The sequence below is a fragment of the Notolabrus celidotus genome, chromosome 7, assembly GCF_009762535.1.
Source record: "Notolabrus celidotus isolate fNotCel1 chromosome 7, fNotCel1.pri, whole genome shotgun sequence".
Lineage (NCBI taxonomy): Eukaryota > Metazoa > Chordata > Actinopteri > Labriformes > Labridae > Notolabrus > Notolabrus celidotus.
Genome location: NC_048278.1, coordinates 36,927,876 through 36,949,136, shown reverse-complemented (window position 1 = coordinate 36,949,136; position 21,261 = coordinate 36,927,876). Strand labels below are relative to the sequence as shown.

Below are 21,261 nucleotides of genomic sequence, written 5' to 3'. Positions count from 1 at the left end.
CCCAAAACATGTCTTTAAAGTTTATGCTCAAAAAAAAAAACCTTTGAAATCAGATTTTGGTCTGCCTGAAAAACCCTCTTCTTCAGTCCTCATCAGAACACTCTGTTTTCCCTCTGACCACGCCCCCTCAGGAAGTGGATGTGCCTCGGCTCTCCAGCACGTTGATCTAATGTTTACATGTTGGCTGAATATACACGGCTGCTCAGAGATCACGTTACTTCAACCCTCTGAATCTGATCCTGACGGAGAGGCACCTGCAGCAGGACCTTTCTGAAGGATTGGTCACAGATTTATTGTTTCTTGTTGTTTTATTTATCAGTATGTAGACGTGTGTCTTGGTACACAGCTACGAACATGTAGCTATGTGGCTATGCTAACTAGCGCTAGCACTTATCCATGATAAATAAAAATCATCCACTAGATCTTCAAATCTGCAGACGTGGGGAGTCAAACCGACCTTTGTGTTTATTAAGACAGCCTACAACTAGCATGCCTCCCTCCTAAGCTCCTTGTTAGCACACATTTTTGCAGGGAATGAAAAACGGAGGAGGGGTTGAGTTGTATTTTATACAGTCTATGGGCTGAACACGCTCTGAGCTCTGACTCCGTGACAGACCGGATATTGTTGTTACGTAACAAAAACACTGAAGTCTGAAACGGCTGGTTTCAGCACACATTTACAGAAAGGTGGAGAAATCAGAACAGGGGCAGAATGGATTTTTTTCATTCTCGGGGGGTTTGTAGACAGGGACACATATTTCAGGTAGAGAACCATTAAAAACTCAATTTTGCATGATATGTCACCTTTAAGTTTCTCTCACCTGCTCCGCTCATTGCTTATATCGATGCTAACCGAAGCTACCGCCAGCTTACGCCACATTGTTTTGATGCTAACGGAAGCTAACGGTTTTACCTCACCTTACGGTCTATGGTGTCAACAAGCAGAAGCAAAATGTGCCTGAACTCTTTTCTGTGGATTGATTTGACATGACGTGTGATCAGTTTGTCTCTGGTGTTGCTCCTGTTAGTGAAAGTTAATAACCGCTGTCAAGGGGTTTTGACCAATCAGAATCGAGCATCTTACACAACCGAAAAGATCAGGAAGTAACGATTTGTTAAAAAGAAATTGAACAGCCTGATAAACTGTGACTTCAGGGAACCTTGTCACGGTGTAAGGAAGTAAAGAAGAGGGTATGGGGTACCTTGAGACAGACCTGATCGTGTGTCAGAAAGCAGTAAAACAGATCAAATCAGCAGATTTGAGCTCGACCTGGTTGCTTTGTTTCTCTTTCTGTTTGGTTGTCTGTTTCCTGAACGAGTGTTCCGTCCAGCGGCGCATGGATTATTAATTATTCCATTATCTTTGGAATCGCCCCAAGATTCATCCCCGCACAAACACACACTCATCATCATCACACAGCCAAACACAGCAGGAGCTCTGCAGACTCTGGCTGTGTCACCTGAGTGTTTTTAAGTGATGGATTGTGTTGCTGCATCCAGTGTGCACTCTCTCTGTGTGTGTGTGTGTGTGTGTGTGTGATTTGAGTTAAATCCTCCCTGTCGGTACACCCACTCTGTTTCAGCTCCTGCCACTGCTCCACTTACTGAACATCAGACTGCAGAGCTGCTCTCCCACTCTGCGTGAGTCATCCACCACATGAAACAGGAACAGCTTTACTTCGCTCTAATCCTCCTCTTCATGTCTGATTCCACGGTTTTTATTGGACCTGATGCTGCCGCTGTGTGCTGCAGAGAGCAGCTGCACGCCGGCTTTAGATCTCGGGAATCAGAGGGGATGTGTAAACAAAAACAAGAAGGTGCAAAGACACCTGCACCTTTAATACGATGATGTTTGTGTGCGTGTGGCTTTTATTTGATAGAACAGCTCAAGAGAGAGACAGGAGATGTGTGGAGAGAGAGGGGGTGATACACAGGACTGTAGCCTTTGTGCATGGGGCGCCTACTCTCCAAACTTTAACTGCAGCTAGATGCTGCAGTTTTTATCCACTGATGTCGTCACCTCTCTGTGCATGCAAGGAAATCTCCACACTTAAAGGTGACATATCATGCAAAATTGACTTTTTAATGGTTCTCTACCTGAAATATGTGTCCCTGTCTACAAACCCCCTGAGAATGAAAAGAATCCATTCTGCCCCTGTTCTGATTTCTCCACCTTTCTGTAAATGTGTGTGAAACGAGCCGTTTCAGACTTCCGTGTTTTTGTTACGTAACAACAATATCTGGTCTATCACGGAGTCAGAGCTCGGAGCTTGTTCAGCCCATAGACTGTATAAAATAATACTGAATCACCCCTCCTCCGTTTTTCATTACCTGCACACATGTGTGCTAACAAGGAGCTTAGGAGGGAGGCATGCTAGTTGTAGGCTGTCTTAATAAACACAAAGGTCGGTTTTACTCCCCACGTCTGCAGATTTGAAGATCTAGTGGATGATTTTTATTTATCATGGATAAGTGCTAGCGCTAGTTAGCATAGCCACATAGCTACATGTTCGTAGCTGTAGCTGTGTACAAAGACACACGTCTACATACTGACAAATAAAACAACAAGAAACACTAAATCTGTGACCAATCCTTCATAAAAGGTCCTGCTGCCTTTCTGGCAGAGGTCGGTTTTACTCCACACATCTGCAGATTTGAAGATCTAGTGGATGATTTTTATTTGTCATAGATAAGTGCTAGCGCTAGTTAGCATAGCCACATAGCTACATGTTCGTAGCCGTGTACCAAGACACACGTCTACATACTGACAATTAAAACAACAAGAAACTGTGAAATCTATGACCAATCCTTCAGAAAGGTCCTGCTACAGGCGCCTCTCCGTCAGGATCAGATTCTGGATCAGATTCAGAGGGTTGAAGTAACGTGATCTCTGAGCAGCCGTGTATATTCAGCCAACATGTAAACATTAGATCAACGTGCTGGAGAGCCGAGGCACATCCACTTCCTGAGGGGGCGTGGTCAGAGGGAAAACAGAGTGTTCTGAAGAGGACTGAAGAAGAGGGTTTTTCAGGCAGACCAAAATCTGATTTCAAAGTGTTTTTTTGAGCATAAACTTTGAAGACATGTTTTGGGGACCTCTTAGACCAGTATGTATTGATGAAAAAAACGTGATATGTCCCCTTTAAATGTTTGTTTCTACAGTAAAGTGGGAGCTGCTTCGTTGTCGTATTAAACCGTAGATCGTAGCTCTACAGGTTTATCTTTGTTCCCTTGCTCTGAGCTCGACTCTGACGGAGCTCTTCATCACAGAGAGTCTGCAGTCAGTCTACTTCCTGTTTGGTGCCCGCCGTGTGACGCTGACCTTTGACCCCTCCTCCCTCCTCAGGTGTGGTTTAAGAACAGGCGAGCGAAGTGTCTGCAGCAGCAGCAGCAGCAGCAGAGCAGCAACAGCGCCAAGGCGAAACCCATGAAGAAGAAGTCGTCTCCGACCAGAGAGAGCACGGGTTCGGAGAGCAGCACCGCATCCTCCACCTCCTCTTCCTCCATCGCCTCCACCTGCTCGCTTGACCACCATGGGGTCGAGAGCCTTCAGCCGCCTCTGGAACTCTCTCCCCCAGGACGTACAAAATTCCACCTGGAAGGACTTTCCCTCCCCCCTTTCATTTTTCTAGTATTGTATTCTTTATTCTAATGTATGTATTTATTTACTGTTGAGTGTTGCTTTTATTATTGCTTTGTTGTAAGGTGACCTTGAGTGTCCAGAAAGGCGCCTATAAATAAAATGAATTCCTATAATTATTATTATTAACTCCTTTCTAAAACAAGATATGACCTGGTTGAGGTGGGGAGTAGTCTGTTTTTAGTTACCCTCTGTAGCTTCTATCACCCTTAAAGGTGACATCATGCTTTTTTCATCAATATATATTGGTCTAAGAGGTCCCCAAAACATGTCTTTAAAGTTTATGCTCAAAAAAACACTTTGAAATCAGATTTTGGTCTGCCTGACAAACCCTCTTCTTCAGTCCTCCTCAGAACACTCTGTTTTCTCTCTGACCACGCCCCCTCAGGAAGTGGATGTGCCTCGGCTCTCCAGCACGTTGATCTAATGTTTACATGTTGGCTGAATATACACGGCTGCTCAGAGATCACGTTACTTCAACCCTCTGAGTCTGATCCAGAATCTGATCCTGACGGAGAGGCGCCTGTAGCAGGACCTTTCTGAACGATTGGTCACAGATTTAGTGTTTCTTGTTGTTTTATTTATCAGTATGTAGACGTGTGTCTTGGTACACAGCTACGAACATGTAGCTATGTGGCTATGCTAACTAGCGCTAGCACTTATCCATGATAAATAAAAATCATCCACTAGATCTTCAAATCTGCAGACGTGGGGAGTAAAACCGACCTCTGCCAGAAAGGCAGCAGGACCTTTTCTGAAGGATTGGTCACAGATTTAGTGTTTCTTGTTGTTTTATTTGTCAGTATGTCGGCGTGTGTCTTGGTACACAGCTACAGCTACAGCTACAGCTACATCTACAGCTACAGCTACAGCTATGAACATATAGCTATGTGGCTATGCTAATTAGCGCTAGCACTTATCCATGACAAATAAAAATCATCCACTAGATCTTCAAATCTGCAGACTTGGGGAGTAAAACCGACCTTTGTGTTTATTAAGACAGCCTACAACTAGCATGCCTCCCTCCTAAGCTCCTTGTTAGCACACATGTGTGCAGGGAATGAAAAACGGAGGAGGGGTTGAGTTGTATTTTATACAGTCTATGGGCTGAACAAGCTCCGAGCTCTGACTCCGTGACAGACCGGATATTGTTGTTACGTAACAAAAACACGGAAGTCTGAAACGGCTGGTTTCACACACATTTACAGAAAGGTGGAGAAATCAGAACAGGGGCAGAATGGATTCTTTTCATTCTCGGGGGGTTTGTAGACAGGGACACATATTTCAGGTAGAGAACCATTAAAAAGTCAATTTTGCATGATATGTCACCTTTAAAGACCTAGACCATTTTGGGGGGCGTTAGACTCTCCTGTATTTATCTTGTTTTTCTAACCTATTGAAGCACTCAGCATCAAGTGCCATACATCATTCTATTCAGGAGAACCTTATCTTTCATTGTGCTGCATTTAAAGTACCAGGTTTACTTTAGTTTTCTCTGATAATGGATGAAAATACTGAAGTTTTTTAAGAAATCGTCTGGAAATTTAGGTCATTTTTTACTGTAAACTCAGACAAAACATCAGGAAGTTTTGTTTTGTTTTGTTAGAAAGTTGTACTTAGGTGTTTTAGACTTCCAAATGAATTTTTGTCACTATCAAACCTTTACTGAGCAAGTTACAGCCATTTATTATAGTGTTTTCTAAGGCGTTTTTTAGAGGATAAAGCAGGTGTTCTTATGTTTGATTTACTGACCCTGTGGATGTGTGTATAAAAAGTCTGAGAGTAAGTAGAGATGTTATTATATCATACATTAGGACACAGAGGTAAAAGTGACTTTTCAGATTTACATTTTGATCGTGAACACATGCAAACATGGTCGAAAAATACAGGAAACTGTGTTCATAAATGCACAAAAGAAGAAATGGTCTGCTTGTTTTTAAAGTTAGCTTCCTGTAGCTGCTGTCTGAAGGTATATTCTGTCCCCTTTAAACATAACAGCACGGTCTTCAGCTGGTCTTAAATGCTGCTTAGGACCAGTCCCATTCAGACGAGTGTATCTGTCAGTGAAGCAGAAAAACAAGAGGAGACTTTTGTGTGTTTGTCCCTTTGCCAAAATCCGTCTCTCTAACACGGACGCCGCACTGCAGACAGCAGCAGTTGTGTGTTGCGTCACTTGCATCACTGTTGCATAATTTCCCTGTGAGATCTGCACAAAGTAGCCCTTGCACAAATATACTGTATACGCCGAGAGGACACACAGAGTGAGTCCTTGTTTGTAGCTCGTCCTGGCTCCGATTCAACTTCGACCTCGGTGAGATCCCCCTCTGCTTCTACACCTTCTGCCTGCCAATTACTACACAACACACACACGCTAATGCACGCACAGTCTCGCACAAATGCACACAACTCTGGCAGAGCTGCATTGGGCTAAATAGGTCAGCCTTACATACAGGAGAGACTGAGAGACGGAGGGAGAGCGTGGTGAGCTGAAGGTGCTACCGACTCTCTGTGCTCTGCAGCTTTGAGAACTCCTCTGTGTTTGATTTCATCAGTGTTATACAACGTTTTCTTTCACCTCAGGCTCAAGCAGACTTGTGTATATTTTGTAGTTTAGGATCATATTGGAAACACATCCCAACAAACGTTATCCTCAGACTCTTTCCAAACAGAGCAGGTCTAGACCGTACTCTATGTTCTATTATTAACGAAGACCCAACATCAAGACCAGGATCAGATCCAGTCCCATCTTACAGACAGGACTCAGTCTGACCTCATCTTAATCCACCATGAGCAGAGCACTTTGCAGCATTTAGCAAGTTACAGTGGCAAGGACAAACTTCCTTTAACAGGCAGAAACCTCCAGCAGGACCAGACTCATGTTAGACACACATCTGCTGAGACCGTGTTGGAGAGAGGGATAGAGGGAGATGAAGAGAGAGAGAGATGATAGTGGGGAGACAGATAGTAGTAGTTGTAGCAGCTGGAGTCTGGACCACGTCCACAGCAGCAGAGATCCAGAGGAACCTACGAGACAAGGGAGCTCAGGGACTCCAGAAAGGTCTAAGAAAAGAGAGAAGAGAGGAAGACCAGAAGAAAGAAAAAGAGGAGAATAAATAAATGGTGAAGGAATGGCACATGGAAAGGACAGGATAAGAAAAGGAGAAAAGGCATGAAGAAACATGGAAAGAAAAGAGAGAAAGAAAGGAAGGAAGAAGAAAAGAGAGACATGAAGAAAGAAAGAAAGAAAGAAAGAAAGGAATGAAGAAAGAAAAGAACAGAACAGAAGGAAAGAAAGACAGCAGAAAGGAAGAAAAGGAATAAGAAAGAAAGAAAGAAAGAAAGAAAGAAAGAAAGAAAGAAAGAAAGAAAGGATGAATAAAAGACCCCAAAAATTAATCTACAGCAGAGATCCAGAGGAACCTACGAGACAAGGGAGCTCAGGGACTCCAGAAAGGTCTATGGTTAGTAACTTTAATGGGACAGGAAGAGTTAAAGTGAGAGACAGGCAGAGAGAGGAGAGAGAGGGAAAGACAGGATCCCAGTGTGTCAGTCTAAGCCTATAGCAGCATAACTAAGACCTGGTCCAAGCCTGATCCAGCTCTAACTATAAGCTTTATCAAAAAGGAAAGTCTGAAGCCTACTCTTAAAAGTAGAGAGGGTGTCTGCCTCCCGGACCTTTACTGGCATCTTTGGTTTTTGGAGCCAGCCCCAAGTGGACACTTGAGGAACTGCAGTTTTTTGCACTACTGAATTGGTTTAATTTTTACACCAGAGTTAGATGCTTTCTTTTCCCCCTTCCATCTTTTGTGTGATTTAATATTCCCTCTACTTGCTGGAAAACAAAGTCCCTCCTCAACATTACATTTTGACTTCTTCCCTGATTTTCTAGCTTTTCTTGCATCCTGGTCTTTTTATGCTGTAGCTTTTTAAATCCACTCTTTTATGTATTATTTATTCAATTGTATCCTCTAAGAGCTGGCTTATGTTGCAGTAAGGTACCTCAGGCTCTCATGCCGTGTCAGGAAGCATCCGACCTGCTGTAAATCCTCTTGAGCAACTACCAGCAATGCTTCTCTGTTGCTTTGCTATTGATACCATTGTATTTTAAAAGTCTATAAACTGAACTTTGCAAAAGCTAACGTTTCTTGCTTAATCCGTCCTTTGTTTGAGCCCACTTACACGGCATGCCCTACCTTTTTAACACCAAAACCTGCACTGCAAGGACCTGTTAACTAAAACAACTATCATCAGCTTTCTTTAAGATCAAACTTATCTCTCTGCTCGTTCAAAATGACATCTGACAGCTCCGTATGCATTACGTTACAACTCATTCCCCCGACATGCACTTCTGTTTCTGTTTGCAGCGTTACAAGTGATCAGCCTAAAAGTGAACACAGAGAGCAGATGGCTGGGAGACAAACTGGAGATATAGCACACTGAATATTTTATAATGTGCCTCCTGGGACGCCGTACAGCGACAAAGACATGAGAGAGAAGAGCAGATTCAGAGGAAGAGATGGAGGGCTGAAGGGTGTGAACGTGTGATGAAGAGGGCTGGGTCTTAATTAAAAACAGCTCTTTAATTACAGTGAAGAATAAAGCAGTATTTAGTCAGTGATCGTTCCATGGTGATGGATTCTTCTCTGCCTGTTGTGGTGGATTGAACCATGAACCTCATCCAGCTCTCCTTCTTCTCTGAGCTCTGAGCTTAACACACCTTTAAAAATAAACTAATGTCACATCTTTGAACCCTGCTGCTATCATCACCACCGCTCATGGTTTAACTTTCCTTGTAGAGATCGCTAATCTAAAGTTTCTCTCACCTGCTTCACTCCTTCATCATATTGATGGACAGGATCCAATATGAAAATGTTGGTTTTACCTTATGGTCTAGATCAGAGGTTCCAAAACTTTTCAGCCTGTGACCCCCAAAATATAGGTACCAAAGACTCACAATCCCTACTGTCCCTTGGAGTGATTTAATGTGGCTTCATTTAGCTGGTCTGCAGAAAATTAGCCTACCTATATGAGCATGTGGCTGTGTTTTAACTCATTACATTTTCTATTTTCAAGGTTTTATTTTAAATTTAGCTACTGTTTTTGCCCATATTTTTTACTATAATGGATAAAATGTACTTTTTTTTGTTTTTAAAGTTATGTTTTTGGGCATTTATGCCTTTAATGATAGGACAGCTGAACAGAGACAGGAAATGTGGGGAGCAGAGAGTGGGGGTAGACACGCAGCAAGTGGTCGACAGGCTGGAAGTCGAACCAGCAACCTCTGTGACGAGGACTGTAGCCTCTATACTGTACGCATCCATTTCAAGATCCTGCTCACCACGTACAAATCCCTCAATAACCTGGCCCCCCCATTCCTCACTGACCTTCTCCAGTACTACCACCCCTCCCGCCGCCTCCGATCCTCTGACTCCAACCTCCTCACTCCCATTACTAAATCCAAGCACCGTACCTTGGGGGACCGGGCCTTTGCCATAGCCGCCCCCACCCTCTGGAACTCTCTCCCCCCACACATCCGTGCTTCTGACTCACTCCTTTCATTTAAGAAACAGTTAAAAACTTACCTTTTCAAACAGGCATTCCCCACACATTCATTATTCCACCTCTTCCCTTCTCGTCTGCTTGTCTTATATGTCTTTATTGTATTTATTTATTGTCTCTCTTGTAAAGCGTCTTTGAGTTCTTGAAAAGCGCTATATAAAACTTAGGTATTATTACGTGGGGCGCTTAGACCGCTAGGCCACCAGCGTCCTAAAATGTACTATTATTTTGATAACTTTAAAAAAAAAATCTCACGGCCCCCCATTTGTGTCTCACAGCCCCCCAGGGGGTCCCGACCCACACATTGGGAACCCCTGGTCTATGGTGTCAACAAGCAGAAGCAAAAATGTGCTGGAAGTTTATTTTGCGTATTGATTTGACATGACGTGTGATCAGTTTGCCTTTAGTGTTGCTCATGTTAGTAAAAGTTAATAACCGTTGTCAAGTGGTTTTGACCAATCAGAATCAAGTATCTTAAACAACCTGTACTACCTGGATGTAAACAGTCACAGGTGACAGATGTCCTCTCGTAGCACAGCGTGGTTTGTCAGTATGTTGATCTAGTAAATGGAGATAAAGTTGTATGTAAGCAACTGTAAGCAGTCAAAACGCACCTTATCCTCAAGGCCTTTCCCCATTAGCTAGTGTTGTCCCCACCTATACCCCCCAGACCCCCCAGACCCCCTACCTGACCCTGTGAAGCGACCTTGGGTTTCTTGAAAGGTGGTTAAACTGACACATAACTACAGCAACTACAGCCCCTCGGTCCAACCACCAGCCACTCGGTCCAACCACCAGCCCCTCGGTCCAACCACCAGCCCCTCGGTCCAACCACCAGCCCCTCGGTCCAACCACCAGCCCCTCGGTCCAACCACCAGCCACTCGGTCCAACCACCAGCCCCTCGGTCCAACCACCAGCCACTCGGTCCAACCACCAGCCACTCGGTCCAACCACCAGCCACTCGGTCCACTCCCAGCCCCTCGGTCCACTCCCCACACTTCCTGTCTGTCTTTCGCTCTTGGGCAAGAAAGCCAAATTTGTTTTTTGTCATTGCATCATTTTGTCTTTGCTCTTGTTACTTAAGACTAATTCAGCAAATTACCACATCTTGCCTGCGCCCAAATTCCCCCCCACCTGTTACCTGTTAAAGCTGAGGAAAGCTTAGACTGAGATGTAATCATGCTTCTTCTTCCTCTTTGTAAATATATATATTTATTCTTGTTTGGTGAGTGACAGAGAGTTTAAAGTCTCAGCACAGATCTTGGATGTGATTAAAGTCCGCTCTCCTACTTGGCCGCTCTGAGACGTCTATCATCTGACTTTTCGAAGCTAATGATGTTCCTCCAGTGTGTTTTGGCTCTGGCAGCCTCCTGGCAGAGGGAGGCGGACTCCCCTCCAGGTTTTCAGAGTAATACCCATGGCACCGCTCAGCATCCCATTAGGCTGAACAAGTTTTCCCCCTGGCTCTGTAAAGGTTTCCCGTACCGGCTCGGTCCTGGTGCAGCTGTTTCGCAGCGGGGGAAAGGTGTAACTTGGACGGCTTTATTCGTGCCGGGCTTCCTGCTTAGCATTCAGGCCAAAGGATTCCTCTGTGGTCTCAGGAGAGCGGTGGACTCTCTGCTGCACCTCTGCAGTGTGTTAGCATTGGAGAGCAAACACAGCTTTATTTCTCTGATGCTGTGTCTTCAGTCTTTCTTGTATCCTCTGCTGCAGATAATGAGCTCTGCTGCAAACACTGCTTTCCTTTCTCTTTAACTAGGAATGGGCATTTCAAGCCAAAATACTATTCCATAATCATTGGCATCTATTCAACGATTATTCACCCCCCCCCCCCAAACACACACGCACACACACTCACACACACACCTGTCCCATTAACAGCCCGTTTCTGTGGCAGTCGCGTTAACCAGCAGCAGGATGAGGTGACAAAATAAAAGACTTCTGTTTATTTTATTTAAGTTTGCTTCAAATACAATTCACTGCATTGGTTTTGTCTTTGTTGCCTTTTTTTTGACGTGCTGTGAGCGCCTTTTGACTCCTTAAGTTTCATCAGTGGGGGTCTCAGCCGGTCTTGATTTAAAAATACGGAGTTCAGCCAGTCCCAGACCGAGACAAGACCGAGTAAAAATGCTTTCGATTCCCAGACGAGACCGAGACCTTAAATATGTGGTCTCGGGACCAGTCTTGAGTACTACAACACTACACAGAAGTATAAACCAGGATCAGGCTTGGACCAGCTTTTGTCATGCTGCTATAGGCCTAGACTGCCGGGGGAACTGGCACACTGACACACTGGGATCCTAGCTCACCCCCTTCCCCCCAACCCCCTCATCACTTACTTTAACTCTTCCTGTCCCATTAAAGTTACTAACCATAGACCTTTCTGGAGTCCCTGAGCTCCCTTGTCTCGTAGATTCCTCTGAGCTGCCGTAGACGTCCTCCTGCTGCGGACGATCTGGACTCCAGCTGATACGGACATGCTGGACTCCAGCGGCAACAGCTTCTACGACTCGTCTCATCACTATCACTTCTCTCTCTTACTCCCCTCTATCTGTCTTTCCAGACCCAACTCGGTCTCAGCAGATGGCTGTCTAACATGAGTCTGGTCCTGCTGGAGGTTTCCGCCTGTTAAAAGGAAGTTTTTCCTCACCACTGTAACTAGCTAAATACTGCGATGTGCAATGCTCATGGTGGATTAAGGTGGGGTCAGACTGAGTCTTACCCTGTCTTGAAGTTGGGTCTCTGTTCATAATTTGACATAGAGTGGTCTAGACCTCCTATGTTTGTAAAAGCGTCTTGAGATAACGTTTGTTGGGATTTGGCGCGATACAAATAAAGATTGATTAATTGATTGATAAAAAAAAAAAAAAAAAAAAAAGAAGTATAAACCAGGCCTTAGAGTCACCATTTTCAAAACAAAGACCACCATCTTTGGGCTTCATGACGCCACTTCAAGAACCATATATACCCCTTTTCAACCGAGACAGTTTCAGGGCAGCTTTGGAGCCGGCACTCAATTGGGAACAGTTTTTTTCGTGTTCCGACTGCGAGTGAAGCAGTCCAGAGCGGCTTCAACTCTTTGCTGGTCTAGAACCACGAAGTGCTAACGTCAGGAGCGAGGGGGCGGGGTTTCCGTGATGAAAAACACAAACCAAATGTGTTTCTGTCATCGTCCTGCAGCAAAAAAAATAAAAGAGACTAATGGATTCCAAGGCAAAGCTAAGCAAGCTAAGAAAAGACGACATTGACCTGTCCTTCCACCCACCGTTATGGGGGAATGTAAGATCTATCTACGATAAGGTGGACGAGCTAACCCAGCACCAGAGTAGCATCATGCTAACAGAGCTAACACCGGACACGAACGCCACATTGGAAGGATTTCACCTGCTGTGGGCGGACAGGATGTTGTCTTGTTCTGTACACCTTCTTGTTTGCTGCTGTAACTCCATGAATTTCCCCGTTGTGGGAAGAATAAAGGAGTATCTTATCTTATCTTATCTTAAAGCAGCGGTCGGCCGAGGACACAAGCTGCCGTTGTCCGCCATCGATGTTGTTGTGAGGGAAAGTTCGTGCTAGCTCTGCTAGGAAAAACGGTCACGTAAATCTGACGTCAAACAAACGGGTGCCGTGTTGGTTCACGAGTTCAACCAGCTCCAAACCAGAGCCAGCCCCAGCCTGGAAATACAACCCGGTTAGTGTTGGTAGAAAAGAGGTATAAGTGACGTTAGAGACTACCTTCATGTGTTTTACCGTCTTTGGCTCTAACTTGACTTGTCAGAACTCCTTGCACCTCAAACTGAAACCAGAAAACTCCAGAAACTGAATCTCTTGTCCAGGATTTGATCACAGAGAGAGAGTTAGTTGTGACTTTCAAACTGCTTAGACATCGTTGAAACATGGAACCCTATTTCACATGGTCTAAATGTGCACCAGTTCAAGAGGACTGACTTGTATCAGATGCATTTGTCTGGAGGGTTACATCACAGTGATGACAGATGATGTCTCACAGCTGCAGCCTGATGCAAATTGCAGGAGCTACAGAGCAGCAGAACCGTCTGTGAGATCGTGTCTGGAGGTCACACAAACCAGGAAGTCAAGTTTGATTCACTAAATATTTAAACACACTACACAGCTTCACTCCTGCTCTGTCTGTCTCCCCTCAGGCCTCTCTGACTGAGGCGGCATCCAACCACTGCAGGGGTCTCATTGAAATGAACGAGGGGACCTGTGTGTTTCTGCCGCAGTGCCTGAAACTGCTGTTATAGAGAGAGAGGTGGAGAGAGAGAGGGAGAGGTGCAGGAGGAGAAAGAGGGAAATAATCCTCTTGTCTGTGTAGATTATCAGCTGCAGATCCCTCTGTGACACGGCGGCACAGGATTCATCCAAATTCTGATGGCATCTGCCTTCAAACGAACCCACTCCACACACACACATGCACACACACACGCTCACGAACATATGAGGTTAGAGGCAGAGCGGCGGCTGGATAAACAAGATTACTGCAGCTCAGGTTGAGGGATTGCTGATCCCTGTGTTCCTTTTTCACAGACATTTAATGCCTTTTTTTTAAAAATGTGCAAAGCTTAAAAACAACACGTCTCTCAGGAGGAACATGACATTCAGCCGCCAGCAGATGGTCGTAAACACGAGCCTGCGCTTGTTTCCTGTAAACAGACCCTGGTTTGTTCAAGGTGTCCTTCTCTGTTTACCTCGGTCTCTACCTGTCCTCATCACAAACCCTGCAGAGAGAAAAAAAAATAAAAAGAAGCTGACTGTGCAGAGTCCCCGAGCATGCAGCAAGGCAGCGAAAGCACCGGGGACTGTGATTGGCTGCTGAGCACCCCACCCATTTTTACTCTGGGAAATAAAGCAGGGACGTCAGCTGACCGGAGGAGAGAGGAGAGAGGAGAGAGTTCTGCTGCAGCGGCTCTGCACACAGAGTTTATCTCTGTTTGAATGCAGGGAGGGCCGTGCAGACTCAGAGCTCTTTAGAGGTGTTATGAGAACAGACGCACTCTCACGATGCTGAAACACTGAGCAGCCTCAGAGGAGCAGAGAGAGGGGGAACAGTCTTAGAGCTCAGCTGGTTAACATACTCGACTCTTGAACTGTAGACTCCTGACACCGCTCTACCTTTGCCTCATGAGCCGTCCCAGACTACAGCTCGTCCCCTTTTGATCCAAACAGAGGCACAACTTCTCTGACTGATGGCAGAGGTTTGCATTTTGACATGCAGGGTGCAGAAACCAGGAATCACAGAACACCAGAACTGTACCTGTCCCGTCTTTAGCATTGTCACCTCTACATGGTGTCATGTCAGCCACTTCAAGGAAGCCTCTGTCGACTGAATGTTGTGTTTCTGTCCCTCATCCATCACTTCCAATACTTCATCACAGAACATCAGAACCTCAGTCTCAATCTGCCACAGCTCAACACCTGACTAAAACTTAAACATGGGTTGAAGCATGTTGTTGCACAAGCCACTGAAATGATTCAAGAAACATTGTAAAGCCTAAATACATAGCAGCAGTCATGAATCAGGGATCCTAACCCAAGTTTGAGACACATTTAGCAGAGAAGCATTATTTAACTTGGGCTCTGTGGAGCCTGTGAAGACAATAGTGGTTGTTTTTTTTTTAAAGTAAACTAAAGGCTCACCTTTTTAATCTGGCTTTTCATTTGGATTATTTTCTTTTTAGCCCTTGCATTATTTGCATTATTTTTATTTTCAATGTATTTGTTTCTATCTTAATTTATTAAATTGTAATGGTATTTATCTGATTTTATTTTATTGATTTTATTGTAATGATTTGATTTGATTTTTATTAAAAATGCTCTGACATTTATTTCATTTTATTTATCTCATTTATTGTAATATATATATATATATATTTTTTTTACTTTGTTTCTTGCATTTATCTGACTTTATTTTAAGGATTTTATTGTATTTGTATTGTATTTTATTTTTACTTCATTTTAATTTTCTTTATCTGATTTTATTTTAATGATTTTATTATAATAATTTTCATTTAATTTAATTTTGATTTTTAATGTATTTATTTTATTTCATTTTTATGGTATTTATCTGATTTGTTGTAATATTCTATTTTATTTGTATTTCTAAGTATTTATTTATTTAAAGAGACAGTGCATATTAATTAACATTTCAGTGTAGCGTCCATCCGTTAGCGTCCATATCACTTTCCTCTATCTTGTTTTAGCCATGTATCATTTTACCTCTTGCTGTTATTCTGTCTCTCTTTTCTTTTTGAAGCTCTTTGGGCTGCATGCTTGAATGTATGAAAGATGCTGTACACAAAGTTGACTTGAGTTAAGAGCAGCTGTGGTCCAATCAGAGAGCTGTAATTATCATTTTGCATGATCTGTGTTTAAAATGCATCCAGAGGAGACTCATCAGAGGTCACATCTGCAGATATAAACACATTTCAACTCCACACTCAGTCCCCTCTAAGGTTTCCTCTTGTTGATAACATTTGTTTTCGTGGTCACACTTTTTAAGAATGAGAATCTAAAATGTGTTGAAAGCCTCAGTTTGATGAAACGTGGATTGCTGTCTGCTTAGCAACAGATAAAAATGGACTCACAGGATCAGGATGAGCACACCAGTCAGCATCTTCACAGCCCACGAGCAGACACAGATTGCCATGGAAACTAAACATTTACCAGCCTCCATCCAGAATGAATTATTTCAACTTTTGCGCTCAAACACAAACTCTGATGAAGAGTGAAAACATCAACAGAGACTCAAGTTCACACACACACGCACACACACACACACACACACACACACACACACACACACACACACACACACACGCTCCTCACCTTTCTTGAACTCCTCCAGCATGGCGTCCAGCTTGGTGTCGTTGAAGACGCAGTGCAGCGGGTGTTTGTAGAACTGGGTGATGGTCTTCAAGGGGGTGCAGTCATCCGGGTCCACGAAGGCCAGGTCCTTCACGAACAGGATGTCCACGATGTTGGACCTCTCGTTCTCAAACACCGGGATCCTGGTGTACCCGCTCTGCATGATGTCGGACATGGTGTTGAAGTCCAGCACCACGTCCGAGGCCAGCATGAAGCAGTCCGTGAGGGGGGTCAGGACGTCCTCCACAGTCTTGGTGCGCAGCTCCAGCGCGCCCTGGATGATGTTGAGCTCCTCTTTGACCAGGTCGTGGTACGGGTCTGTGACGCGCAGCATCTCCAGGAGCTTCTCCCGGGTGTAGAAGCTGGAGATCTCCTGGTTCAGGATCAGGTCCAGGAGTTTGCTGATGGGGTATGAGATGGGGAAGGAGAGCACCATGAGGAGCCGAGTCACCCAGATGGTTTTGGAGGCGATGGCAAGACCGTGACGCGAGGCCACAGAGTGAGGAAGGATCTCCCCGATGAAGAAGATCCCGAAGGCGCAGATGACCGTGGAGACCCAGGTCATGCCCAGGATCTGGCACATCCACACGGCCAGGGAGGCGTTGATGATGGCGGTCCCGAGCAGCAGAGTGCACAGGACGTAGTTCCCATGCCGACGCACAGACTCGATCTTCCTCGCGTAGTTCTGCTCCTTGTCTGTGCCACTGTTCTGCAGGACCTGCAGCTCCACCGGGTCCAGGGCCAGCAGACTCAGATTCAACCCACTGAACAGAGCAGACAGCCCCAGGAGGAGCACGGACACCAGGACCTGCAGCCACAGGTCCGGGGCTGCAGAGCGCTCCGTGACAGCCACCCAGAAGTCCCTTGTCCTGTAGTGCTCCCATTTGGATCCATCAAAGGCGCACATGGAGTAGTACTTGATCTTCTCCCCCCTGCGCAGGTCTTTGGCCAGGAGCTCCACTAACACAGAGTTCTGACTGGAAGCAGACTTAAAAGACCCCAAGACCTCTATGTCGGACGTCCTGGCGTTCTTGTCCATGCACATGTTCCTCTTGGGGTGGACTTGCCCCTCTCTGCCTGGAGTCGGCTCCTCGATGAAGGCGATCCAGGGCGCGGCGTTGTTGGCTCGGGTCCCCGCGGTGCGGTTCAGCCTCTGCGGGGAGGTGGAGTAGTAGACCCGCAGCATGAAGCGGGTCCCCTCGGTGGTTTTCAGCACCCCGTCCTGCACGGACAGCTCCACCCCGGTCTCCTCAGGACGGAAGCCCAGCAGCCCCAGAGCCGGGGAGGGGAGGAGAGAGAGGGCGGCCAGGGAGAGCAGCAGGACCCGGGGAGGGGAGACAGGAGCCCCGCGGGGGAGCAGGGACCGCGCGGCCGCATCCTCCGCAGCCATGATGCGGTGTGAGTGAGGGGCTCGTTCAGTCCAGGGCTCCCGGGTCACGTGGTGCTGCGTGGATCCGGTCCATGTGGGGAGGAGGAGGAGAGGAGGGACCTGCAGATCCCCGTTAAACGGTGATTAGGATGTTCTGCTGCTGAGAGGGGCGCGCGCTGCACCGAGCCGTGACGTAACTCTCTATAAATAGATACGAGCTCACCATTAAAAGACAAAAAGCTGGAGGTGTGGAGATGCAGGAGTTACAGATTGATGATGGACTGACTCAAGATGATCTCTTTATTTCATATTTACCTTTAAAAGCGTCTTTTTTAGTGTTTGTATTCTAAAAAATGAGCTTTCACTGACTCAATTCTGCAAAACTGTCAGCTTTAACTTCAAATCTATGAAATGACTTTAAATGCTGATAGACTTGTTCAATGCAAAGTGCTTCATAAAGCTGTTTTTATAATCTACAGTGGTCCTCAAATACAGATGGTGATGATTTAATCACATGGATGCAGCCTTTGGTATCATTGTTGTCATTTAGCAACAAGTGTGTAAAGATGATTCAGTGATGCTCAGCAAGTGGATCAATGATGAGGACTGTATGCATACATTAATGATAATTATGGTGACACAGTTGATGTGAGCACAGGCAGAAGCTGTGGATGAGTCGTTTCATTTCTTCTACTGAAAGGGTGTAAACTTTTGATTTCATCACACTGAAGGAAATAACTGAGATTAAAAGATTAAATCAGATAATACAGATAAGATCATCTTTTATGACCCCTGGAGGAGAAATTCAGTGTTGCAGCAACACAAAGACAAACATTAAACTGTAAGTGACATTATGAGATTAAGTGTCACGGGTGGATTAGAAACATTCTTAGAAACATACGTTATTAATCCCCAGGGGGGAAATTCAATTTTTTTCACTTGTGTTATTTTTGGTCATGCTGGTATATACATACAATCATGCACACACACATGCAGTGGACATGCACTTAGGGATAGAGATGTCAGAGTGAGGATGCTGCCGTCAACCAGCACACCCCAAGCAGTTGGGGGTTCGGTGCCTTGCTCAAGGGGACCTCAGCAGTGCCCAGGCAAGTGAACCAGCAACCTCTCCAGCCACAAGTCCACTTGCCAAACTTCGTCCATACTGGGACTCGAACCGGTGAGTCCCTATGGTGTTGATTGCCACCCCTGGCGCCCAATGTGGGGCTTGTGGGGATTAAAGCAGTGTTCACCTGGATGATGAATGAATTATGACTGTAGCTGTCATGATTTGGATTTGTAGTTCATTTTCGAAGTCTGTTTCCCTGCTGCGTGTTGTGTTTTTGCAATAACCATAAAATAACGGTGCAATACTCTCTGCAATATCCCTGTCACTTTAACATCCTTGTATATATCTCCTTCATTCCCAGCACTATTCTGCACTTCTATATACTTTATTATCATTTTATTTTATTCTGTTTCATTTGATATTTATTTATTTTATTGTATGTATTTATTTATTTTATTTTATTTTTTTATTTTTTTATTTTATTTTATTTTATTTTATTTTATTTATTTTATTTTATCTTATTTCATTTTTATTTTATTGTTTTTTTATTTTATTGTTTTTATTCTATTTTATTCTTATTTATAACTTGTTTTATTCCTTCTTCTATTCATATTTTGACTTTCTTACATACTGTTTATAAGAGCTCTGTCATGCCTGAATTTCCCTCCCCGGCATAAATAAAGTATTTCTGATTCTGATTCTAATTCTCAATGTGTATTTTGTTTCCTGTGCTTCTTTTCAGAGGCTGGGCTTGGTCACCAGGCGCTGGGCTCTCCACTCACCTGTGATCCATCTACTCCTGATTAACTGCCTCATATGAGCTCTGGTCTTCTCCCCACATGCTGCAAAGATTGTGTCACCTGTAGCTTTGTCCTGTGAAGAACATTTTGTTCTTTTGTCTCCAGTGCCTCCCTCCACTGAGCCTCAGCGCCTCACCACTTGCTGCCCAGCCTCAGCCACATCCAATGCCTCTCAGCCAGTTTTGCCACCTTCATCCAACACCTCCATTATTCAGCCTTAGTTCTACTCCATTCATCAGCCTGTTCATAATAACTCCGCCTGTCGACCCCCGTCTGTGGTTTGCATTTTGGGTCCGGTAGAATCACTAAATGTGGCTTATGGATGTCAGAATCAATATTTCAGAGTTAAAAGTGGATGAGTTTAAGTTTCTCAGGTTCTTGTTCACAAGTCAGGGGCAAGCGTCTGCAGTGATGTGGACGCTGTACCGGTCTGTTGTGGTGAAGAGAGAGCTGAGCCAGAAGACAAAGCTCTCAATTTACCGGTCAATCTACGTTCCAATCCTCACCTGTGGGCACGAGCTGTGGGTAGTGACCGAAAGAACAAGATCGCGAATACAAGCGGCTGAAATGAGCTTTCTCTGCAGGGTGTCTGGGCTCAGCCTTAGAGAGAGGGTCAGGAGCTCAGACTCAAAGTCCTCCGGATCGAGAGGAGCCAGATGAGGTGGTTCGGTCAACTGGTCAGGATGCCTCCCGAACGTCTACCTGGGGAGGTGTTTCAGGCATGTCCATCTGGGAGGAGGCCACAGGGAAGACCCAGGACACGCTGAAGAGATTGTATCTCTCAGCTGGCCTGGCAACGCCTCAGTATCCTCCAGGAAGAGCTGGTGGAAGTGGCCGGGGAGAGGGGTTTCTGGGCCAGCTTACTTGGGACATCTTATGACTTAGTTTTGTGAAATAAAGACTCCCATACTGGGTTTATAACATTTCACCTGATGTACTTAGATTCCTGTGGAGTTAAAAGAGATTAATATGAGATAATGAAGTCATTCTGAGAGCTTGGTGCAGAGCAGAGGGGCGGGGATCCTAATTCCTAAGGAGAAAGAGTCCCCAGATCAGCCAGTCTAGGACTCCTGAATACAGAAGGTAGGATTTCCAAACCTCTTAGAAAACAGGAAGTACGACAGCAGAACACAATGTAGAGATTTAGAGGTTATTGGGAGTAAATCCTGCGGTCTGATGAGAGCGGCTGATCCTTATGATTGTGTCTAAACAACACAAAGTCTGACCTGGAACACCAGATTGAAAATAAAGTGATTTGACAAATGTTCTTTTTTTGCATGTTAACATCTGTTTTCTTCTGTGAAACTGAAGAGAATGATGTTTCTAAAGCTTGTAATCACTGGATACGAGGATGTTTACATGAATCTGCTGCTCTAACATGCTCTGGTTTCAGGTTTTTCAGCAGGCCGTCTGCAGGGATCTGATTTTTGGAGAGTATATGTTGGTCAGCGTCACATCTGCAAATCTGTAGTTTGTATATTTATGCAGGAAAAGCTATTTATTGTAATTAGAATTTGGTGAGTGTTGATTTCCAGACCTGCAGTTCTACATCTGTCCACCAGAGGGCCTCAAGCTTTCACATCAATCCGGCTCACCTGACTCCAGTTCCTCCTGCAGACCTTGGATGTGTCCTAACGCTGCTCTGATGGAAGTGGCAGGAGAAGGGGGCAAGCAGGCTGAGATTTTAAACCCATCTTCATCCAATCAGGAAGCAGCAACTCGGTTCGAACCAGCCAATCAGAGGCCACACCTGCATCAGCAACCTCACTCTGCAGGGGAGGAGACAGAGTGGATAAAGTCTGCTCTGTGCAGTGAAACCTGGAAATGGTGACAGCATCTTCCAGTTAAGCGTGCCTCTGCTCGCTCTCCTGAATCATCCCCAGCTGCTGACACATCCGTCTCTCATTCCCTCATCCGTCCTCCCTCCTTTCTCGCCTG

The 21,261-nt window shown here is 45.0% G+C and overlaps 1 protein-coding gene across 1 annotated transcript in view; it reads right to left on the bottom strand.

Moving 5' to 3' along the window:
* LOC117815924 (metal transporter CNNM1-like) overlaps nt 1–17,540 on the bottom strand; it is a 36,355-nt gene extending 18,815 nt beyond the window's left edge. The window contains exon 1 of the mRNA XM_034687951.1: nt 16,047–17,540. Within this exon, the coding sequence (XP_034543842.1) occupies nt 16,047–17,475 (1,429 nt within the window). The 5' untranslated portion in view covers nt 17,476–17,540. The remainder of the gene's footprint in view (nt 1–16,046) is intronic.
* Between the last annotated feature and the right edge of the window lie 3,721 nt (nt 17,541–21,261).